Source organism: Hyperolius riggenbachi, chromosome 6, assembly GCF_040937935.1.
Source record: "Hyperolius riggenbachi isolate aHypRig1 chromosome 6, aHypRig1.pri, whole genome shotgun sequence".
In the NCBI taxonomy this organism is placed as follows: domain Eukaryota; kingdom Metazoa; phylum Chordata; class Amphibia; order Anura; family Hyperoliidae; genus Hyperolius; species Hyperolius riggenbachi.
This window is the reverse complement of record NC_090651.1, coordinates 151,458,786-151,478,554: the sequence shown is the minus strand read 5'-3', so window position 1 is coordinate 151,478,554 and position 19,769 is coordinate 151,458,786. Positions and strand designations below refer to the sequence as shown.

Genomic DNA, 19,769 nt, shown 5'->3' with positions numbered 1-19,769 from the left:
GACAAAAGTTTATATAGAAGTTGAGCTGTAAATAGACTGAATAGTGGTCACATATCTCAGATGACGAGTTTATGACTAGTTTAAATAAGGTTATACACGCTCAGATTGCTAAATAAAAAGATTTAAATGAAGATGAGTTTAAAATCCATATGTATCATACGGCTAGATATTATGTAGAACGGAAATCTAATGCATGGCTTAATTAACCCAAATTAAAATCCAGGGCTGTGGAGTCGGAGTCGTGGAGTCGGAGTCGTGGAGTCGGGCAATTTTGGGTGCCTGGAGTCGGAGTCGGGAAAAAATGCTCCGACTCCGACTCCTAATGAATTTGTAACTGTAATTAAAATAGAAAATATGATAAAATGTTCTATTTCTCAGATAATAGTCATTAAAAATAATGTATATATACAGTAATAGCTGTGCTTAGTCCACAAAAATGAAATAAACCAGTCAAAATTAGTTACTTGTGCTGCTTCAATAAAGCAGTCCCCGTATTTTTAAGGTCAGATATACATATCTGATTGTGACTGTATATATAATGTGTACACAGGAATCTCTTATATATACTAAATAACATCTATGCTGTAAGAATAAAGCCTGATGTGTAGCTGTGTCACTAATAGAGATGGTCAACGAGATGGAAATAATTCTGCATTGATGCTGATTTATGCAAATGTATGCACTACCTTTGCTGATGAAATCAAATAATGTGATATGTTATTAAAATTTGGTGACTACAAATTAAAGGGTAACTGAAACGGATGAAAAGTAAAGTTTTATACATACCTGGGGCTTCCTCCAGCCCCCTTCAGGCTAATCAGTCCCTCGCTGTCCTCCACCACCCGGATCTTCTGCTATGAGTCCTGGTAATTCAGCCAGTCAGCGCTGTCCGGCCGCATGCCGCTCCCACAGCCAGGAACATTCTGCACCTGCGCAATAGTGCTGCACAGGTGTAGTATGCTCCTGGCGGCGGAGTGTGTGCATGCGCACTACGCCTGACTGGCTCAAGTACCTGGACTCATAGCAGAAGATCCAGGTGGTGGAGGAGGACATACAGGGACTGATTATCCTGAAGGCGGCTGGAGGAAGCCCCAGGTATGTATAAAACTTTAATTTCATCTGTCTCAGGTTTACTTTGTTACACAGTAGTACTATACTCTACATATGCACTCCCCACAGAGCTGCAGGAATCCACTGAGAATGCTGTCCACATTGAACACAGAGGTGTTGTCTGTTTACAGTCTCCTCATTCCCCTGCAGAGTACCTGCACATCATTCTTACATGTACCCACACTTACATTGCCTAGGGCCTGATAGATGTTCTTTGTTCCGGCCTGTACCTTTTACAAGTACTCTTACCAAGGACTAGTTTTAGTCTAAAGGGAATAAATATAGTAGTCTACATATCCTTCTCACTTCAGTTGTCTTGTAAAATTCCTAAGCGTTGGCAGTTAAGAGACGAATTTCATGTTACATACTTTTAATCAACAAAATTGTAATATGCAAATTAGAGGAGTCGGAGTCGTGGAGTCGGAGTCGGTGGAATCCTAAACTGAGGAGTCGGAGTCGGAGTCGGTGGATTTTTGGACCGACTCCACAGCCCTGTTAAAATCCCACAGCCACTCCTGTCAGAAAGCTTTCACTGTTCTGGAGTCCATAACCGTCAGTCAGACACAAAGTGTAGAAGTTCACCTCTGTGTGCTGCTCTACCTACTTCTGCCAGTCAGTTCTCCCCCACCGCTGCGATTGTCACCAATCTCGAGGGGAAGGGAGGAGAGGTATTGCCTGCTTAAACACCCACTGGAGGAGTTCTTGCAGGCCTTCCCCAGCTGCCATTGGGCAGCTCTGCCTCTTCACAACCACTCCCCCGCCTCCCTGCACGCTGCTCTGTGTGTGAAACACACAGAGCAGCTCTTCCAGCTTTGTGACCTCAGGGGTCACAAAAATTACACTAAGAAGATACAGGCCATGGAAGCGGCAGAGACGGCGGCTTCTTGATCCACTTAACCCCCGCGATCAGTGAGCATTTTTTTTTTAATTATTATTTAAATCTCCACCTTGGGTTCCCTTTCAGTCACTTGCATACACAGACTGAGAACTTTCAAAACTTTCAAAATGAATCCACAATGACCTGGTTAAAAATGAATTCTTTCTTACTGCAGGTCTGAATAGTCTGCTGCAATCACACAACTCCTAACTCACTAAGCTTTCAGCAATTCTTATTATGGTCTTCTATGGCATTAGGAAGTGTTGCAAACACTTACTGTATATACTTGCGTATAAGCCTAATTTTTCAGCATAAAAAATGTGCTGAAAAGTTATTGGCTTATATGCGAGTCAATGAAGCAGAACGGATGGTGGAGCAGGTTTTTTTAATGGCAGAGAAGCGTAAGGATTGCGCACTAGTGATCCTGCTCTAGCCAGCTGGCTCCCTGATGTGTCTGTGCCCTCCATCCCCTGCAACATGGTGTGCAGAGTGTGCTGCTCAAGACTACCTGTGTCCCCTGGCATATGAAGCGGAGCATGCATGCAATGTGTCAGTGGTGCAATGATCAGGGAGTCTTCCTGTGTGGCAATTGCTGTGTCTCATATCTATGGTGCCATCTAGTGGCTTTTTTGAGACACAGCTGTATGATCCTGGGGCACATCTGGCTATAGGGTGGGGGCTCGCTTGTACTCGGGGAACATCTGGCTACTGTGGAGGGGGCTATATTGGGGATGGGGCTTATTCGCAAGTCAATCACTTTTTCCTGGTTTCGGAGGGAAAAGTGGGTACTTCGGCTTATACATGGGTCGGCTTATATGCGAGTATATATGGTAATACTGAAGGATTTTTATTCAAATAAGCACACTTTGACAACAAAAGGCAAATCAAATCAAATTTCTGAAATTTAAATTAGACAGGTACCTTCGTCATTCAAACAATGTTTTAGGCTATGTTTTCACTACATGAGGCTTTAAACATTATACCCAATCCTTATGTATGTGGGGGTGCGGTCTGTAATGTCACAGCTTTATGGAATTATGGTAATAAAGTGGCAAGCCCCATCCCCACAACTATGGCAGAGTGGGCACACAGTGTATAGGCAGAGTGCACAGGCAGTTTCACAGACATCTTTATATTAAAATCAGGTCAATTGGGTGCGGTGATTGGCGATGATTTGGGAGCCCAATGCAGCTAGTAGATAATCGGCTGTTACATAGTAATTTATAGAGTTATGAGGTTTGTTTTAGGCACTCAAGTCATGGTGGTGGGCAGGGGTAATGTTAGGCACTACTAAACGGGGAGGGGGGGGGGGGGGGGGGGGGTTGGGGGATGGTTAGGCATTAGGTGGAGGGATTAGGGTGTTAAGCACCTCCAACGCAACACTGTGAACAGCTCCATAGAATTGTATGGGCAGTGAGTTAACATGCAGAGTTATTCTGCAACATAACTGAGGCACTGTGAACTAGCCCAGATGCACTTTGCTGTACAAGTGGATTTATCTTTTAATGTGATGGCTTTACTGACCAATAGGGAAACTTCAAAGTTAAATTTTGTTTGCGCTTACATTTTTCCCAGTTGTCTGGTTGAAGTATCCTTATTTCTCGAACTACAGATCCTTTTGACATACATTTTACACAGGTAACCAGAGGTTATATTTTCTTTTCTTCCTGTTCTCATCTTCTATATTGTATGAATGATGATCAGTTTAATTTTAGGATGAAAAAAAAAAACACCTTTAGGCTCCCTGCACACTGCATGCGATTCCGCTTTTTAATCGTTTTTTACATCCGATTCTGATTTTTAATCTTTACTGCATGCTGCGTTTTTTGTTTTTCTGTTGAATGTATTCAGGGAAAATCGGAATTGAAAATCGGAATCGGAAACAGAATCGGAAAATGGATTTGCAGTGTGCAGGGAGCCTTAAATGGAGATTTAATGGAAGGCTTGGCTCTTTAATAATCAATAAACAAACTACCATCACTGTCCACATACAGTAGGTATAAAAAAGAATCATGCTATTCAAAATATTCACATTTTGTTGCTTTGCTACCTGGAAAGTAGATACAGACATACAAAATAATTTTTTCGCACTGCACTGTGATCTCACTGCAGCGACTGGCGGAAATCGGAAATGCGGTACATGCAGCGATTTTTGAGCATATGGGGTTTAAATGTTAAATCGTGATTGCTCAAAAAGCGCATTTGTGGTCAATAAAAAACTGAAATTTAAAAAAAAAATAAAATTAAAAAAAAATTTGCTCTGGAAAACCCTAGCGATTTTGCTGGTGTTTTGCAAACCCCAGTGTAAAAGGGGTCCAAGTCCGGGCAATATTTTCTCACAAATAGTTGCAGAGCTATTCATACTCAGTCAAGTTGGATGGTTACCTTTGGTGGACTCCACAAAAGGGTGTAATTATTTTCTATTGGTAAGGAGGCCAATTTGGAAGCAAATTAGCTGATTAGTGACACCTGGATAGTTAAAAAAAAAAATTGTGGGTTGATCCATTATCCCTCTTAATAATTCTTTTTTTTTTTATTAAAAAAAAAAAGTGGTGTTGTGATAAGATCCATCAAGTAACTGCAGCTGGAGAAATATGTAGGTTTTTATATATATATATATATATATATATATATATATATATATATATATATATATATATATATATATATATATATATATATATATATCCAGTGTTAATATACTGCTTTCAGGCTGCTTTGTGGATAAGTATCTACCCCTCTTAGTTATGTACCTGGAGGGCCCCCAGTGGGCGTTCTAGGCGATTCAGCCTGATGTTCTCTATGAATGGATTTAGGACGAGGCTTTTTAGACTTGGCCCGAGGTTTTATAACAGAATCCATGTCTTCCATTAACTTGAGCTGCTTCCTGCGCATGTACTCTTGTTTTATATACTCTCGTCTAGCCTTCTCATCTTCTTTCTTATGACGTTCCTCTTCAGACTTTCGTCTGTGTGAAGCAGACACAGTGATAAATGGTATAACATGATTACTAGCAATATAATATACATTTGTGAATTGCAAGCCTAAGTTCATACATGTCCCAGCAAAAATAAGTATAAAGTTAATACATTTTTCCCCCAAGACCTAACATGACAGTGAGACTCTCAGCCAATGGGTTTTCAAACTGGGAGCCATGGCACCCTGGTGCACTGCGAGCACTTCCCAGCAGTGCTGGGGCTTGCCTCCAAGTCATGTGGTGTCCAACTCCGACCATTCGTGTCTCTCACCTGATCTGAGGGCACCCACAGTTATCAGCGGCTTCACCTCACTCTTACTTTAGTGCTAGCTTTTCTCAATCGCACATTACACGCGACTGGCACTAGGGGGAAGAGTGACGGAGAAGAGAGTTCTGTGATCTGCGCCAGGCTTCCAGGATCAGGTGAGACATTCAATCAGCAGGGGAGGAGTAGAGGAGGACACAAGGGACAAACTAGGACATTAAGGGGGGGGGGGGAAGGACACAGGGGACAAACAAGGACACAGGGGGTCACAAAGAGAGATGGAGGAGGACAGGAGACAAACGAGGACCCAGGGAGACACAAAGGGTGACAAAGGAGGCCATGGGACAAACGAGAACACAGGCAGACACAAAGGGGGATTGAGAAGGACACAGGGCAAGCAGGGAAACAAAGGGAGACAGAGGAGACAATGCGTAAAATGGCAAACGTGCATTGTAGTAACTGTTTTAGACAAGGGGTGCCTTGAAAAATGTTCTGGGTCATCAAGGATGCCTTGATCTGGAAAGGTTTGAGAACCACTGTTCTGGAGCATGTATATTTTTAGGGTAATTTTATGCAAATGTATACAGCTTGGAATTGAGACAATCAAATGCAGAAGCAGATAATTTGGATTGGTCCAAATCCAAGCTGTATACATCTAGATCACATTCTGTCTGCTTTCTGAACCTTACTGAATAGTGAATGAAGCTACCCAGCATCACCATAGACTAATAGTGTTGAGTGGGAGAAGGTGTGTCTCAGGGCGGTGCTAATTTTTGTCATATAAAACTAACTTTTAATTGCACCGTTTGAGCGGTTCTTTACTTTTCTAATAATTGGAACTGAAATCTTAACCAAGCGCCACTGCAATGTCTCCTGAACAACATCTGTAGTTCACACATTGACTTGTCTTAGCTTGCTGCCTACTAATACTTTTTTTCTTTTTGTATATAAACTTGATCTGTTTAATTCTATACCCAAAAATGGGACCACGCTATGGTCCTACTTGTTCTCAGGGTCAAAGTGTAATACAGTGGAATTTTGGTAAAGCCACAGCTTGGTCTGTTCCTTGAACTGGAGTAGGGTGTTGGTAAATTACTTCTTGAAGGTCATGGTCCCCTGGGAAAACTTTAAAGAAATTATGAAGCTGTCACGTGACTTTATCCATTTTGATTACCTCAAGACTTAAAGGTAGAGTTGTGCGAAATACATAATTTATTTCCTCTTTTGCGCTGTACTGAAGCTATTTTTGACATGCACGTTTTTGTTATGTTTTCAGTCATTCATGAGATAAACGCTTGACTACAATTACTGGCATCAGTCGATTCTCCTATGTGGAGCTAAGGAATGCACATCCTTCTGCTCATACCTGGCTTCTTCTTTCTTAAGCTCTAACTCCATCTCTTGCTCCATCTTCTTCTGATGATTTTCACGTTCTCTTCGCAGTCTCTTCTCTAGAAGAGCAGCACGTTTGGCAGCCATATCATTTTCCTCTTGGCGATCATCCTGTAGAAATGTAACAAGTTTTATATGGAACTGTCCAGTGGCAGCTCGAAGAAGGAAATATGATGAGCATTTATTGTAGTATGATGAAAACTCTTGACTGTTCTTGACTTTTGAACAATACAACATTGAAAATACTTCCAAACATAAACAGAACTGCCCAGACTGGGCTTCATAAGTACTATAATAACCATCTAGGTCAGACTGTAACACATTTGTAAACCGGGAGTGGGACCTCTGACATCACTTAACACCATACAATGCCATTTTTAGGTTGTCTACCAAGACAACCTAACAATACATTGAGCCATGAACCTTCAAAAATTAACACCTGCCTAAGGAGTTTCAATTTGTTAACAAGAACCTGAGGTGAAAATAAACTTATGAGGTAATTGTACGTGTAGTACTGATAGTAAAGAGAACATTGCTGGAATCTCATGTTTCTGTTTTCAGTGTAAGGGCTACATTTCTAAGACTGAATTCCAAACAGCAACCATGACTGCCTGATGTTAAATATGCTTCATTTACCTACAGCCCTCTGTTATTAAAAATATTTCCTCAGCCGCGAAGAAGTGTTTTGGATTCGGTTTACTTCTTTAGGCGAGTATACTATGTACCCACATTTATCTCGGCATGTCACTTCAGATATGCCTTAAAGGGAAGGTTCAGGGAGGGCTGTAAAAAAATAAAAATCAATATCCACTTACCTGGGGCTTCCTCCAGCCCGTGGCAGGCAGGAGGTGCCCTCGCCGCCGCTCCGCAGGCTCCCGGTGGTCTCCGGTGGCCGACCTGACCTGGCCAGGCCGGCTGCCAGGTCGGGCTCTTCTGCGCTCCAAGGCTCGGCACTTCTGCGTCCCACGCGGGCGCGCTGACATCATCGGACGTCCGCCGGGCTGTACGTTCTGCGCCTGCCTTGGAGCGCAGAAGAGCCCGACCTGGCAGCCGGCCTGGCCAGGTCGGGTCGGCCACCGGAAGCCTGCGGAGCGGCGGCGAGGGCACCTCCTGCCTGCCACGAGCTGGAGGAAGCCCCAGGTAAGTGGATATTGATTTTTATTTTTTTACAGCCCTCCCTGAATCTTCCCTTTAAATAAAGGACATCAGAGGTGAAAATAAAATGATGAGAAACACAATTGTATCTATCCCACTTCTCCTAAGAAAATGACTTTTTTTTTTTTTTTTTTTTTTTTTTAAGATACCCACAGCTTTATTTAATATTTAAATCTAGTTTTTAAAGGATACCCAAAGTGACATGTGACATGATCAGATAGACATGGGTATGTACAGTGCCTAGCACACAAATAACTATACTGTGTTCCTTTTTTTTCTTTCTCTGCCTGAAAGAGTTAAACATCAGGTATGTAAGTTGCTCACTCAGTCCTGAATCAGACAGGAAGTGACTACAGTGTGACCCTCACTGATAAGAAATTCCAACTATAAAACACTTTCATAGCCGAAAAATGGCTTCTGAGAGCAAGAACGAGATAAAAAGGGAATTTCTTATCAGGGAGGGTCACACTGTCAGAGTCAGGACGGAGTCAGCCACTTACATACCTGATATTTAACTATTTCAGGCAGAGAAAGAAAATAAGAAACACAGCATAGTTGTTGTGTGCTAGGCACTGTACATACACATGTCTATCTCATCATGTCACGTCACTTCGGGTATCCTTTAAAGAGACTCTGTAACAAAATGTTCAGCCTCATTTCTTCTATCCTATAAATTCCTATACCTGTTCTAATGTGGTCTGGATTACTGCAGCCTTTCCTAGTTGCACTGAGAAACTGAGAATCCCAGATTGGAGTGCAGATAATTCACTATGTAATACAAACTTGTAGTATACTGTAACATGATATATATATATATATATATATATATATATATACACACACACACACACACACACACACACACACACACACACACATCACTTCCTGATTAGCGGCCATGCTTTTTGTTTGTAAATACTGCCTAAAACTGGCAATTAAAAGCCAGGATCACGACAGGGGGTGGCAGAAATGGCAAAGAGGAATCCAGGAGATCACAGTGACTCGATTGGTACCTGTATCTCCATATGCATCCGTTTTCCCAGGAGCACACCGCAAATATCAGCATCCAATCTTGACAGCAGGGCAGCAAATTCTGCTTTGCCACAGAAGCCGAAATATGCTTCTCCCACCCCAGCCCATAAAGTGATGGGACTTCAAACCCAACTACCCATTCGCTCTCTGGGAAGGTGAGCAGAGAGCTGCATCACGGTATGAGCAGGAATGGGAGGAGCAATAGTTGTTTTTTTGGGCAAAGCTAAACTTCCTGCGTATGTAAATATTTATGCAAATATATGCAGCTTGGACCAATCAAGTCCCACCAAGGTTTGAATTGATTGGTCCATTTTCAAGCTGAATATATTTGCATAAAAATTTACATAATCCAGCAAGGACTCAGAAATACTTGCAGCTCATTGATCATGCCTGCTTCCTGCCCTGCAGTCAGGTTGGATTTTTCCATTGGGTTCCTAGCAAAACAGGGCCACATACAAAGGTACAAGTAAGGCAGGTTAGGCGTGCTTTTGAAGCTGAATTAGCTTCCACACTAAACTGGTGCTACTGTGTGTGGTGTGTACTACTGTATAACTGTGCTTAAGACTATAGACATTACTGGGCGCAGATATTTTCTCTTATTCTACATGTATGTCGAGCTGGCATTTTTTGCAACGCTTTATAGAGCACACTGAACAATTTATGTCCGTAGCTATCTCTCATAATCTAATGTCACTACCACTGTCTAAGAGACATTTTAACAGGGGTATGGAGAAGCCAATATATCTAACAGTATGTTATTGATTGCAACAGGAAACCAAAGTACCCAAAGGAAGCCCTTGCAAATCTGGAAAGGACGTACAAATTACATGCTGTGTCCATGGAGAGTTTTGAACTAGCATGTGCTGACCACTTATGTTAACTACCATGGGCCTGATGCAATTACAGGAAAAAAAAATAAATTAAAAAAATTGCTCCATGCATGTCTTTCATCCTCGCCTTGCATAAACGTTAACATGCAATTCAATATCAATCGATGTTTGTGCCATTCTGCATTAGGCTGTGGAGGCAACCAAAGTATAGCTGGCTGAAGCAGCTCTGCCCCCAAGTTATCTAACACAAGAAGATTTAGACAGGGCATCTAAAGGGTTAAGCAAGATGCTGGGTTATTTCTGTCTTCAGCAACATACATCCCTTCTCACCTCAGTGTTTTTGTGTTATTCTTTCCATCATTTTTAATGAGGAGAAAAAAAAAAAAGAAAAAGAAATGTAGCCCCCCACACCTCTTTGGCTACTTCATCCTAACGCAGGTTGGTGTTGCCAGAGCAGCTGACTCATCCATTGTGAGTCCCTGACACCTGTACAAAACCAGTCCAATTGGTCCATGCATTGAAGGGGGTGGGGGCTGATTCTGCAAAAGAGCGGCAGTAATCCTTCTATTATGTTGTAATGCAAACCAATGCAATGTATGCCTCAGGCTAAAGTGAGAGGTTCACTTTAAACATGTCCCCTGCCCTCATGATTCTTAGCAATGTGGCCAACTGGAAAGTCCCAGCAATTATCATGATGGTGCCTAATGCAAAAAAACAACTTGAAATAGGGTCATTATTTGCAGGTCACATTTGGTGTGCAGTAGAGGTCACAGCTAGCACAAAGGGTGAACATAAAGTTATAACAGCATATGGTGCATGCAATGCAGCCCCGTTTTGTATTTTGTTTTTTTCAGTCTTCAGGTTTATTTTACAGTAAATGACACATTATTTTTATTAAAAAAAATATAACTATAATAACTTTTCCTTAGCTTGGCTGTTGTCCTTATGCCACACTTTTTGTTTAGATTTAGGACTTTGCAGACAAACAGACACATAAGAACTATAAGTAAAGCATTGTACACATGCTAGAATGTTCTCAGCCAACATGGGCAGTTGGCAAAGAAGATATAGGCCTCAATTCACTAAGATCATGCTGGAGATAATAAGGCAAGAGAAAACTTACCTCCACACAGTGAGAGAGTTATCTTATCTCTTCATTCCTTAAGTTACCTCCTCTGTAGTTAATTTATCTCCTCTGTAGTTAATTTCACACGCAGTTAATTAACAGCCTGTCTTTAACTCTGGAGTTATTTTAAGGATTGGAGAGTTAACTTAAAGACAGAAGAGTTAACTTTAGGTTTGCCTGAGGTAAAATGTTTCCTGAATACTACATGCCTTATCACCATGGTAACAACTCTAGAAACGTTATTAAAGACAGGAGATAAGCTTAGTGAATTGAGGCCATAGTGTGTGTACAAGTGTGCCCCAAGGTTTGTCGAAGTTGCTCAATGATCTAGCAAGCTGGTTCTTTAAGGGACAATCATCAACTTATTCCACTGCCACGCCCCCCTCTTAGCCCACCAGACTGAGCAGCTTCATCGTTTTCAGTGCCGTCGTTCCTCCTCACTTCTTCATAGGCACAGAATGTGTTGCTCAGCGGTTGCCTAGCAACACATCAGTATATAATTAGGGCTTCACAGTGTCACCCACAGGTTTGAGTTCGCTCCTGGCCACGGACACAAATTGTGGCTAAATTGTGTGTATATGCACCTTAAAAAGAAACTCCGACCAAAAATTGAACCCTATCCCAATCAGTAGCTGATACCTCTTTTACATGAGAAATCTATTCCTTTTCACAAACAGACCATCAAGGGGCGCTGTATGACTGATATTGTGGTGAAACCCCTCCCACAAGAAACCCCCTACCACAAGAAAAGTATGTACTTTTTTTGGCAGTTTCCTGTCTGTGAACCTTGTTACATTGTGGAAAATAGCTGTTACAGCTGTTTCCAACTGCCAAAAACCATGCAGCAGTTACATCACCTGCCAACACTAAAATGTTCAATGGAGTTCCTCTTTAAAAGTGTGCTCTACAGCTATTGTTCAACAGCTTTTACATGAATAATTTGGTGCAATATCACAAAACTGCTTATCTTCAAGTTCCAGTAATTACACAAAATCAAAATGCTATGACACGGCTGCAGCCTAGTTAAAAAAAAATCCTGTTTCTTGGATCGAAAACATGAAGGTAAAGCAAGAGTCACTATTTCTAAAAGCATGAAAACAATTGCATAAACGGTCTCTCATGGAAATAATCTCAAATGCAGAAAATGGTTCACTAAAAGCAGCTTATCTGAAACAAAATGTTACTGTACTTATAGTACAACAAATCTGTTCAATATACGGGATAAAATACAGTTAAAAAAAAACAAAAACAAAAAAAACCACAGAATAAAAAGAAAAATACTAACCTTGAAAAAGAAACCACAGCAAACTTTCTGGTCTTCAGTTGTTAAATCTTTTTCAGTTTCCACTTCATTCTTCTCTGGCACCTCATTTGGGGGCTGTAATTTTGAAAGGGGGACTTCAATCAGACTTGCATTTTTAGAGCTGGAGAGGCTCCTCTGGCTGAAGGTCTCATTATTTGGTGTAACGCAGACAGTTTCTATAATTGGTTGTGATAGTACTTCAGACACGGATGATTCAATGGGCTTTTTTTCCACCCCTGGAACTTTCTCCGAAACCTGATCAGACCACAATCCTTTCCCAGAGTCCTCACTTCTGGAAATATAGCTAGCAGTCTCCATATCTTCCTTACTCTCCTGATCTTGTATTCCAGGTTTTTTATCATCTCCAAAGTATACAAATGATCTTGTTTGGATCTGGCTCGGAGAAAACCTTCGTAGGCGAGGAAGACTATCTACAGATTGTGGAGGTGTTAAAGTACGATTTAATGGAGTTATTTTAAGTTCATTGGGGCGAGGAGTTCTCTGAGGTTTTGCAGAAAAGGATACAGTCCTTTTAACCGAAGTCTGGGGGGATCTGTGAGTTTGGCGTGGAGATTCCAGGGTAAAACAAGGTGTTGGAGACCATGTTACAGTGGGTTTTGTGGCTGTTTTTGACACTTGTGGTAACTGCTTTTGAGGAGAAGGCTGGGGTGGAGAAATAACCCAAGCCTGTTTCTCCCTCATTTGCAACAACATGTCTTGCTGCAAAGCTAACCTCTGCATTTCCTGTTGGAGAAAGTTCAGAGAGTAGTTTAGTTTTTCAATGGACTTTGTATATTCCGTAACGTCTACCTCTGCCATATTTTCTTCACTAGGACTTGGAAGATTCCAAAGTTTTTCCGTTTCCCCAGGTGTTGTGGGAGATTTCAGCCATGGATTACTATTTACTTTTATGTCAAGACTGCTTTCACGAGGAGCTCTTTGTTCCTTTTCAGAAGCTTCCTCAGGGACTGCTTCTTCTTGCAAAGGAGAGATGCTATCTCCCTTCTTTTTTACCACTGTAAGAAACGCAGTCCTTCCCATTTTCTGCCTCTGGCGGGTAAATGCTGCTTCTACTTTCTTTTTCTGTGCTTCAATAGCCCTTCTTTTTTCCTCCAATTTCATTCTCAGCTGAACAACTTCAGATGCCAGCAACTGTGTGGTATCTCTACCTTGTGGCAGAGAGTTTTCTTCTTGAATCTGGCCAAATGCAACCACCTGAGGAATGTTAAGTTCAGAACCGTCTGGAGTAGTTTTTTGAGAACTACTTCCACTGCTTCTTCCATCCCCATGATTCAGTTTTCGGAACTTCTGCTCTGCAAAGCTGGTCATTTTGATACCGGAACTTGAAGAAGCTGAGCTACCACCCTGTGATTTTCCACTCACAGAACTGGGGCAAGGGCTAACTGCCTCCCTAAGATTGGAATTAAGATTAATATAATCCTGATGTATTTTTAATGGGTCATCCAAGTCAGAATCCAAACTTACAGTGTAATCTTTCAAAGAAGAATCTTCATCCATAGTTTCTGGAATATCTTCTGATGGAACATGGATTCCAGTATCTGCTTCTGTATTGTCAGTAACTGGACTTTGTGCTCCTTTTTTTTCAAAGAGATCCTTATTGGGGTCTGTAAGACCTTGTGGGGATGGCAGACTGAGATTTAGATCACTGTCATGCAGAAAAAAGCCATTGTTCATCTGATCCCCAATAATAGCTGTCTTTTCTGGATTATGAATTATTTCAAGGGCTTCTTCAATGCTTGGAGGTTCTACCTGAGAGTCCAGTTCATCAACACAAATTTTATCTTCAACTGGTCCATTGGGTCGTTTATTTTGGTCACCATTTTCTGAGTCCCACTGGTTTCTGGCCGATAATTCATCGTAGTTTGATGGGACATGACTCCATTCTTCACTTATGTCATCTGACTGCCCTTGGCCATTGATTGGCTGGAATGAAAGATTTTTCAGAATGTGTCTGGGTACCCGTGTCAAGTTAAGAGAGAAGCCTTCATTACTAATTGATCTTCGGATTGGTCTGCTTGGAGCGGTGACTTTCATTCCATCTTCTTTATCAAAAGAAATGTCAAAAGACACACCATGCACAGAGGATCTAAAACAGGAAAGATTATTTGGACAGGCATGAGGAAAATGCTAAAATAATTCACATATGAGCTGTCATAAATCTTTAGAGTTTTGGATGGAGATATACAAGCTAAAATATTAAAAATGGAATTAAGTATAATTGCATTGTACGGTATTTGAGAATAATAAAACATGTTAAAGGGAATCTGAAGTGAGAAGTATATGGAGGCTGCCATAGTTATGTCCTTTTAAACAATACCAGTTGCCTGGCAGTCCTGCCGATCATTCTGGCTGCAGTAGTGTCTGAATCACACACCTGAAACAAGCATGCAGCTAATCTTGTCAGAAACATCTGATCTGCACGTCTAAAAATATTACAGAGGATCCGCAGTGCAGCCAGGCAAATGGTATTGTTTAACAGGAAATAAATACGTCAAACTCCATATCCTTCTCACTTCAGGTTCCATTTAAGTTACTAGAAGTGACGCATGAGTGTACTTGTAGTAACTTTGGATCATAGCTTCCATATATCTCTCTCCTTTCAGGTTACCTTTAATGTAATGTGCAGCTAGCACAGGTCTAACTCAAGGGTCACAACTCTGTAGTGCACAGGTGTCCTCGAGGGCTATAGCAATGCCAGTGTTTAGCAAGGACTGAGGAATGGAGAAGTGTGTTCTGATTGATAAACCACAACTTTCCTGATGCAGTCCAATCAATTAATTTGAGCAGTGCCAAAACTGTGTGAAGCCCTCAGCCCTTGAGGACTGGAGTTCGACATCCATGCTGTAGAGTATAATATTTAAGTGAACCTGAGAGAAACAAGACCTTCTTGACTTTAATTTTGCTGCTTCAACTTCCCCAAAACACCTGCACAACTTTTATAAATAGCTTGTGTAAAACAAATAAAATGGCTGACGGGATCATGGTATTTCAAATTCAGGCAAATTAAGCACTAGTGGAATGTGAACCTACAACTGATGCACAAATAATACATTCAAATTGATATGTAGAACTCTCAACCCCACTATTATTCCTACCGTTTCTCCTTCGGCCAAGTTCCAACCTGTCCATCCACATAGGACATTGATGAGGATCTTCGAATTGCAGCTGAAATAGATGGAAGCAAGGGTTATATGTGTTTATTGCCCTGTGGATGAATATGCTTGGTCTCAGTTACCAAAAGAGCATGCCACAGGAAATATGCTAATCTGGCAGTATTAGTGTGATATTTGATTTACTGCAGGTGGTGCATAAACACAACAAATACTGATATGGCACACATTTGAAATTCACAGCAGGTAGTTCTAGCTTCCAGTTTTTCATTCCAAGTTCAAGTAAGTCTTTATTAGTTTATTGAGACATTTCCAAATCTAAAACTTCAAGCCCATTTCCATATTTTTAACTGCCTCCCTTTCTCACCCCAATTACTTATGCTGTGTCCCTCAATCAGTTTACATATAGGTGGAAAGTTCAACTGAGTGATATCACTTTCAGTACCCACTTGGAAAAGATTTTTAAAAAATGGGAAGGCCTCGTGCCTTCAGGAGCTACAAAACAGGTGGCATCTGGCATAAGACAGGTGGAAGACTGGGATAAAGTATATGTCCTGTCCCATAAGATGTCCTTTTGTATTGTTGATCAGGAGAGACATTTTTAAACCCTGTGTAGATGGAATAGGGATCCGACCAGACTGGCTATATTTATTCCTAGTTGTTCTAACCTATGCTGGAGATGTGGCGCTGAAGTGGGTTACTATTTTGATATCTGGTGGAAATGTAAACATGTATATGGCCTTTTTGGTCAGATGTCCTTGACCTGCACAAATACCTACATGTTAAAATCGATCCCCTGCACTTAAATTGCGCTACTGTCTGCTATCCCTGGATCCATTTCTGCCGCCAAGAAATCAAACTTTAGGTTTATTTTAATTGGTGCCCGCTTGCTAAAAAATGGAGGCAGCAGGTACGTCCCTCCTAAGCCGAGCTGATTGTGCAGGTCAATCAATTGTCAAGAAATCCTGAATGCCAAATCATCTCAGATAAGTACATTGGTCTCTTATCACTCCCGCTCGGATCAAGTTATTTGAATGTGGAGATCAGCAGGCCTCAAACAGAGGCTGTGTTAATTATCTGGAATCAGGAGCTCAAGAGATGAGTTGGGTGCCCAATGCAGGTAGTAGCTGACAGGCTACTACATAAGAATTCATGGCTGTAGCCAATTGTAGACAACTGGTGTCATTTGGGTCCCGGGATCACACAGTTCGGTTTAGGGTGGTGGTTAGGCATTTGGTGGTGGTGGTGGGGGGGGGGGGGGGGGTATCTTTCTTAAAATGTCTGCCTGTTTCTGTTTGCTATGCTCAGTCTAGCCATTGTTTGAGATTTATTACAATGAACGGTCTTCAGTGATTTAATCTCGTTAGTAGCACATTACTTTTTTACTTTTTCTCATCCAATTTTATTAAGTTTGAATTAATAACTGCTTTTTAATTTACATGCTATCTTGTTAATACTAGGCAGCTGTTCGGTGTAATGATGGGAATACATGATGAGTTTTTTTGGGCAGAAAAATGGCTTGATAGATAATTTCCGACAGGTCCAATCTGATTTTGATAGTTTTTCTGATCGATTTTCTCATTGAAGTGAATGGAAATCAATCAGAAAAATAATCCAAATATTGATGAGAAAAACGATCAGAAAATCGACTGGCTAGTAAGTCTGCCAAAAAAACTTGTGTATTACCAGCATAACTGTTTCATCATACACTAAACCACCTTAACTATGTGCAAGTGCACCTGGGATACATAATGCTGTTTTTAAAGGGAAGGTCCAAGCAAAATAAAAAAAATGAGTTTCACTTACCTGGGGCTATTACCAGCCCCATGCAGCCATCCTGTGCCCTCGTAGTCACTCACTGCTGCTCCAGTCCCCCGCTGGCAGCTTGCCGACCTCGGAGGTCAGCGGGCCGCATTGCATACATTCTTACGCATTCCCGCTAGTGCAGGAACATTAACACATACATTTTTACGCATTACTGGTTCAATGCGTAAAATGTATGCATTGAACCAGTAACGCGTAAAGATGTATGTGTTAATGTTCCTGCACTCGCGGGAATGCGTAAAAATGTACGCAATGCGGCCCGCTGACCTCCGAGGTCGGCAAGCTGCCAGCGGGGGACTGGAGCAGCAGTGAGTGACTACGAGGGCACAGGATGGCTGCATGGGCCTGGTAGAAGCCCCAGGTAAGTGAAACTCATTTTTATTTTGCTTGAACCTTCCCTTTAAGACAAAATATAGTCTACCAAAAATGTACATGAATTAGTTTTTTCTTTTATCTCTCTTTTTAAACCAGTTTGTAGGTTAGCTGATACATAAAAACTGCCTAGGAATTACAATAACTGAAAAATTGTCAGTGCTTTAAAGGGACTCCGAGCAGTGCAGAAACTATGGAAAGATGCATATCATTTTAAAGCTCTCTTTCTCCTCTTTCCAAAGATATATAAACCACCACCCTACGAAAATAGAGAAAACTAAAAGGCGTAGGGCGACGATTTAGGGGTCGTCAGAAAGAGGAGAAAGAGAGCTTTAAAATGATATCCATCTTTCCATAGTTACATTGTATTACACAAGGTGACTTTTTCTTCAGCAGACTGGAGCTGATGACTTTAGGAAAAAGTCGCCCTGTGTAATACAATGTAACTATGGAAAGATGGATATCATTTTAAAGCTCTCTTTCTCCTCTTTCTGACGACCCCTAAATCGTCACCCTACGCCTTTTAGTTTTCTCTATTGTCGCGACCGAAATCGCAGCCGCGGCAATCTCAATCGCGAAAATAGCGAAAACTAAAGAGGCGTAGGGCGGCGATTTATATATCATTGGAAAGAGGAGAAAGAGAGCTTTAAAATGATATGCATCTTTCCATAGTTTCTGCACTGCTCGGAGTCCCTTTAAATGTGTAGCCAGCACAGACCGATCCACACATGGAACAATTAAGTTAAGCTCTTACCTTGGCCAGGAGGTGACTGTTCACCATCTTGGTTCCTAAATGAAAACAAAAACAGTTTGAAAGGTGAATGATAGTACTTCATTGGGGTAAAGAATCAAATAATACTAGTGTATCAGGTGTACATCAATTAAAAAAAAATAATTGTGAAGATTCATATTTTTCAACCATTCCCAGCCAGACAATAAAGGGCCACCAATATCTAGGATATAAAAGTCCATAATGCAGTTGGAATAGTTATAGTTTATCTCTGCTTGTCCCACACGTTTCTTCCTGGGTATGTCTTTAGGAGCAGTTTGGTTTCGTAGAATAGTCTTGTAGTTACAGCTCTGACTAGAACGCAGAATCTCTATGTACACCATGTGTCAAACATTGGTTTGTAACTATCTATGACATTGGACAGTTTTAATTTTTTTATACACTTTTATTATATAAGTAATGATTGTAGCCTAATAATCATGATCGTTTTCTACTGGTGATAACTGGTACTGGTGAGAACATTTATGTTCTTGTGTCACAAGCCTCACTTGCAATACCATCATGTTTTTTCCTTCTTCATCAAGCCTCAAAGTTTTCTGGTTTCCCAATCAAAAACTGACCAATTATACAATAATACAATACAATAACATTTCTATAGCGCTTTTCTCCCATAGGACTCAAAGCGCTTAGGCTCTCTCAGATTCAGTAACTAGTAGGATGAAGTATTCACACAACAAAAGTTATATTTCTGCAAATGCCAGACTGAACAGGTGGGTTTTCAGTCTGGATTTAAACACGTCCAGGGATGGGGCTGTCCTGATCTGTTGAGGTAAGGAGTTCCAAAACGTAGGGGCAGCATGACAGAAGGCTCTGGGACCAAAAGTTTCCAAGTGGACTCTGGGTATGACTAGATTATTAGAACCTGTGGATCTGAGAATGCAGGGATTGCTACGCAGCTGTAACATATCTTTCATGTATCCAGGGCCTAGATTATTCAGGGATTTAAATGTCAGTAGGCCGATCTTGAATAGGACCCTCCATTCTATAGGTAGCCAGTGAAGGGAATGCAGGACTGGCGTTATGTGGCAGTGACGGGGTTGGTTGGTTAGCAGTCTGGCAGCAGTATTCTGTATCAGCTGTAGGCGGTACAAGACCTTTTTTGGAAGGCCAGTGTAGAGAGCATTGCAGTAGTCCAGTCGGGATGTGATGAAGGCGTGGACTAAGGTTGGCAGATCTTCTGGGGGTATGAGGTGCTTGATTTTTGCAATGTTCTTCAGGTGAAAATAGGATGATTTCACCACAGCAGAGATTTGAGTTCTGAAGTTTAAATCCCCATCAATTAGAACTCCCAGGCTACGCACATGATCAGAGCTGCGTAGATCCGTGCCTCCTATTCCCAGTGGTGAAGACTGCAAGTTAAGTTGTTTTGTTATCATGCTCTGCCCTCCAATCAGAAGGACTTCAGTTTTGTCTGCATTTAGTTTCAGCCAGTTGTCATTCATCCATTGCTGTAGTTCACGTAAGCAGGCGTTTATAGTTAGAGTTCGGTCTGTCACACCAGGCTTGAAGGAAAGATATAGTTGGGTGTCGTCTGCATAGCAGTGGTATGTCAGGCCATGTTTTTGGATTAGTTTTCCCAACGGTA

The 19,769-nt window shown here is 41.4% G+C and overlaps 1 protein-coding gene across 3 annotated transcripts in view; it reads right to left on the bottom strand.

The window, feature by feature from the left end:
• The window catches only part of CAMSAP2 (calmodulin regulated spectrin associated protein family member 2), a 184,211-nt gene that overhangs the window by 14,193 nt on the left and 150,249 nt on the right, over positions 1-19,769 (bottom strand). For all 3 annotated transcript variants that reach the window (XM_068240085.1, XM_068240087.1, XM_068240088.1), the window contains 5 exons: positions 18,149-18,183; positions 15,184-15,253; positions 12,050-14,174; positions 6,596-6,732; positions 4,741-4,955 (listed from right to left, as the gene is read on the bottom strand). In XM_068240085.1, coding sequence (XP_068096186.1) covers positions 4,741-4,955; positions 6,596-6,732; positions 12,050-14,174; positions 15,184-15,253; positions 18,149-18,183 — 2,582 coding nt within the window. The remainder of the gene's footprint in view (positions 1-4,740; positions 4,956-6,595; positions 6,733-12,049; positions 14,175-15,183; positions 15,254-18,148; positions 18,184-19,769) is intronic.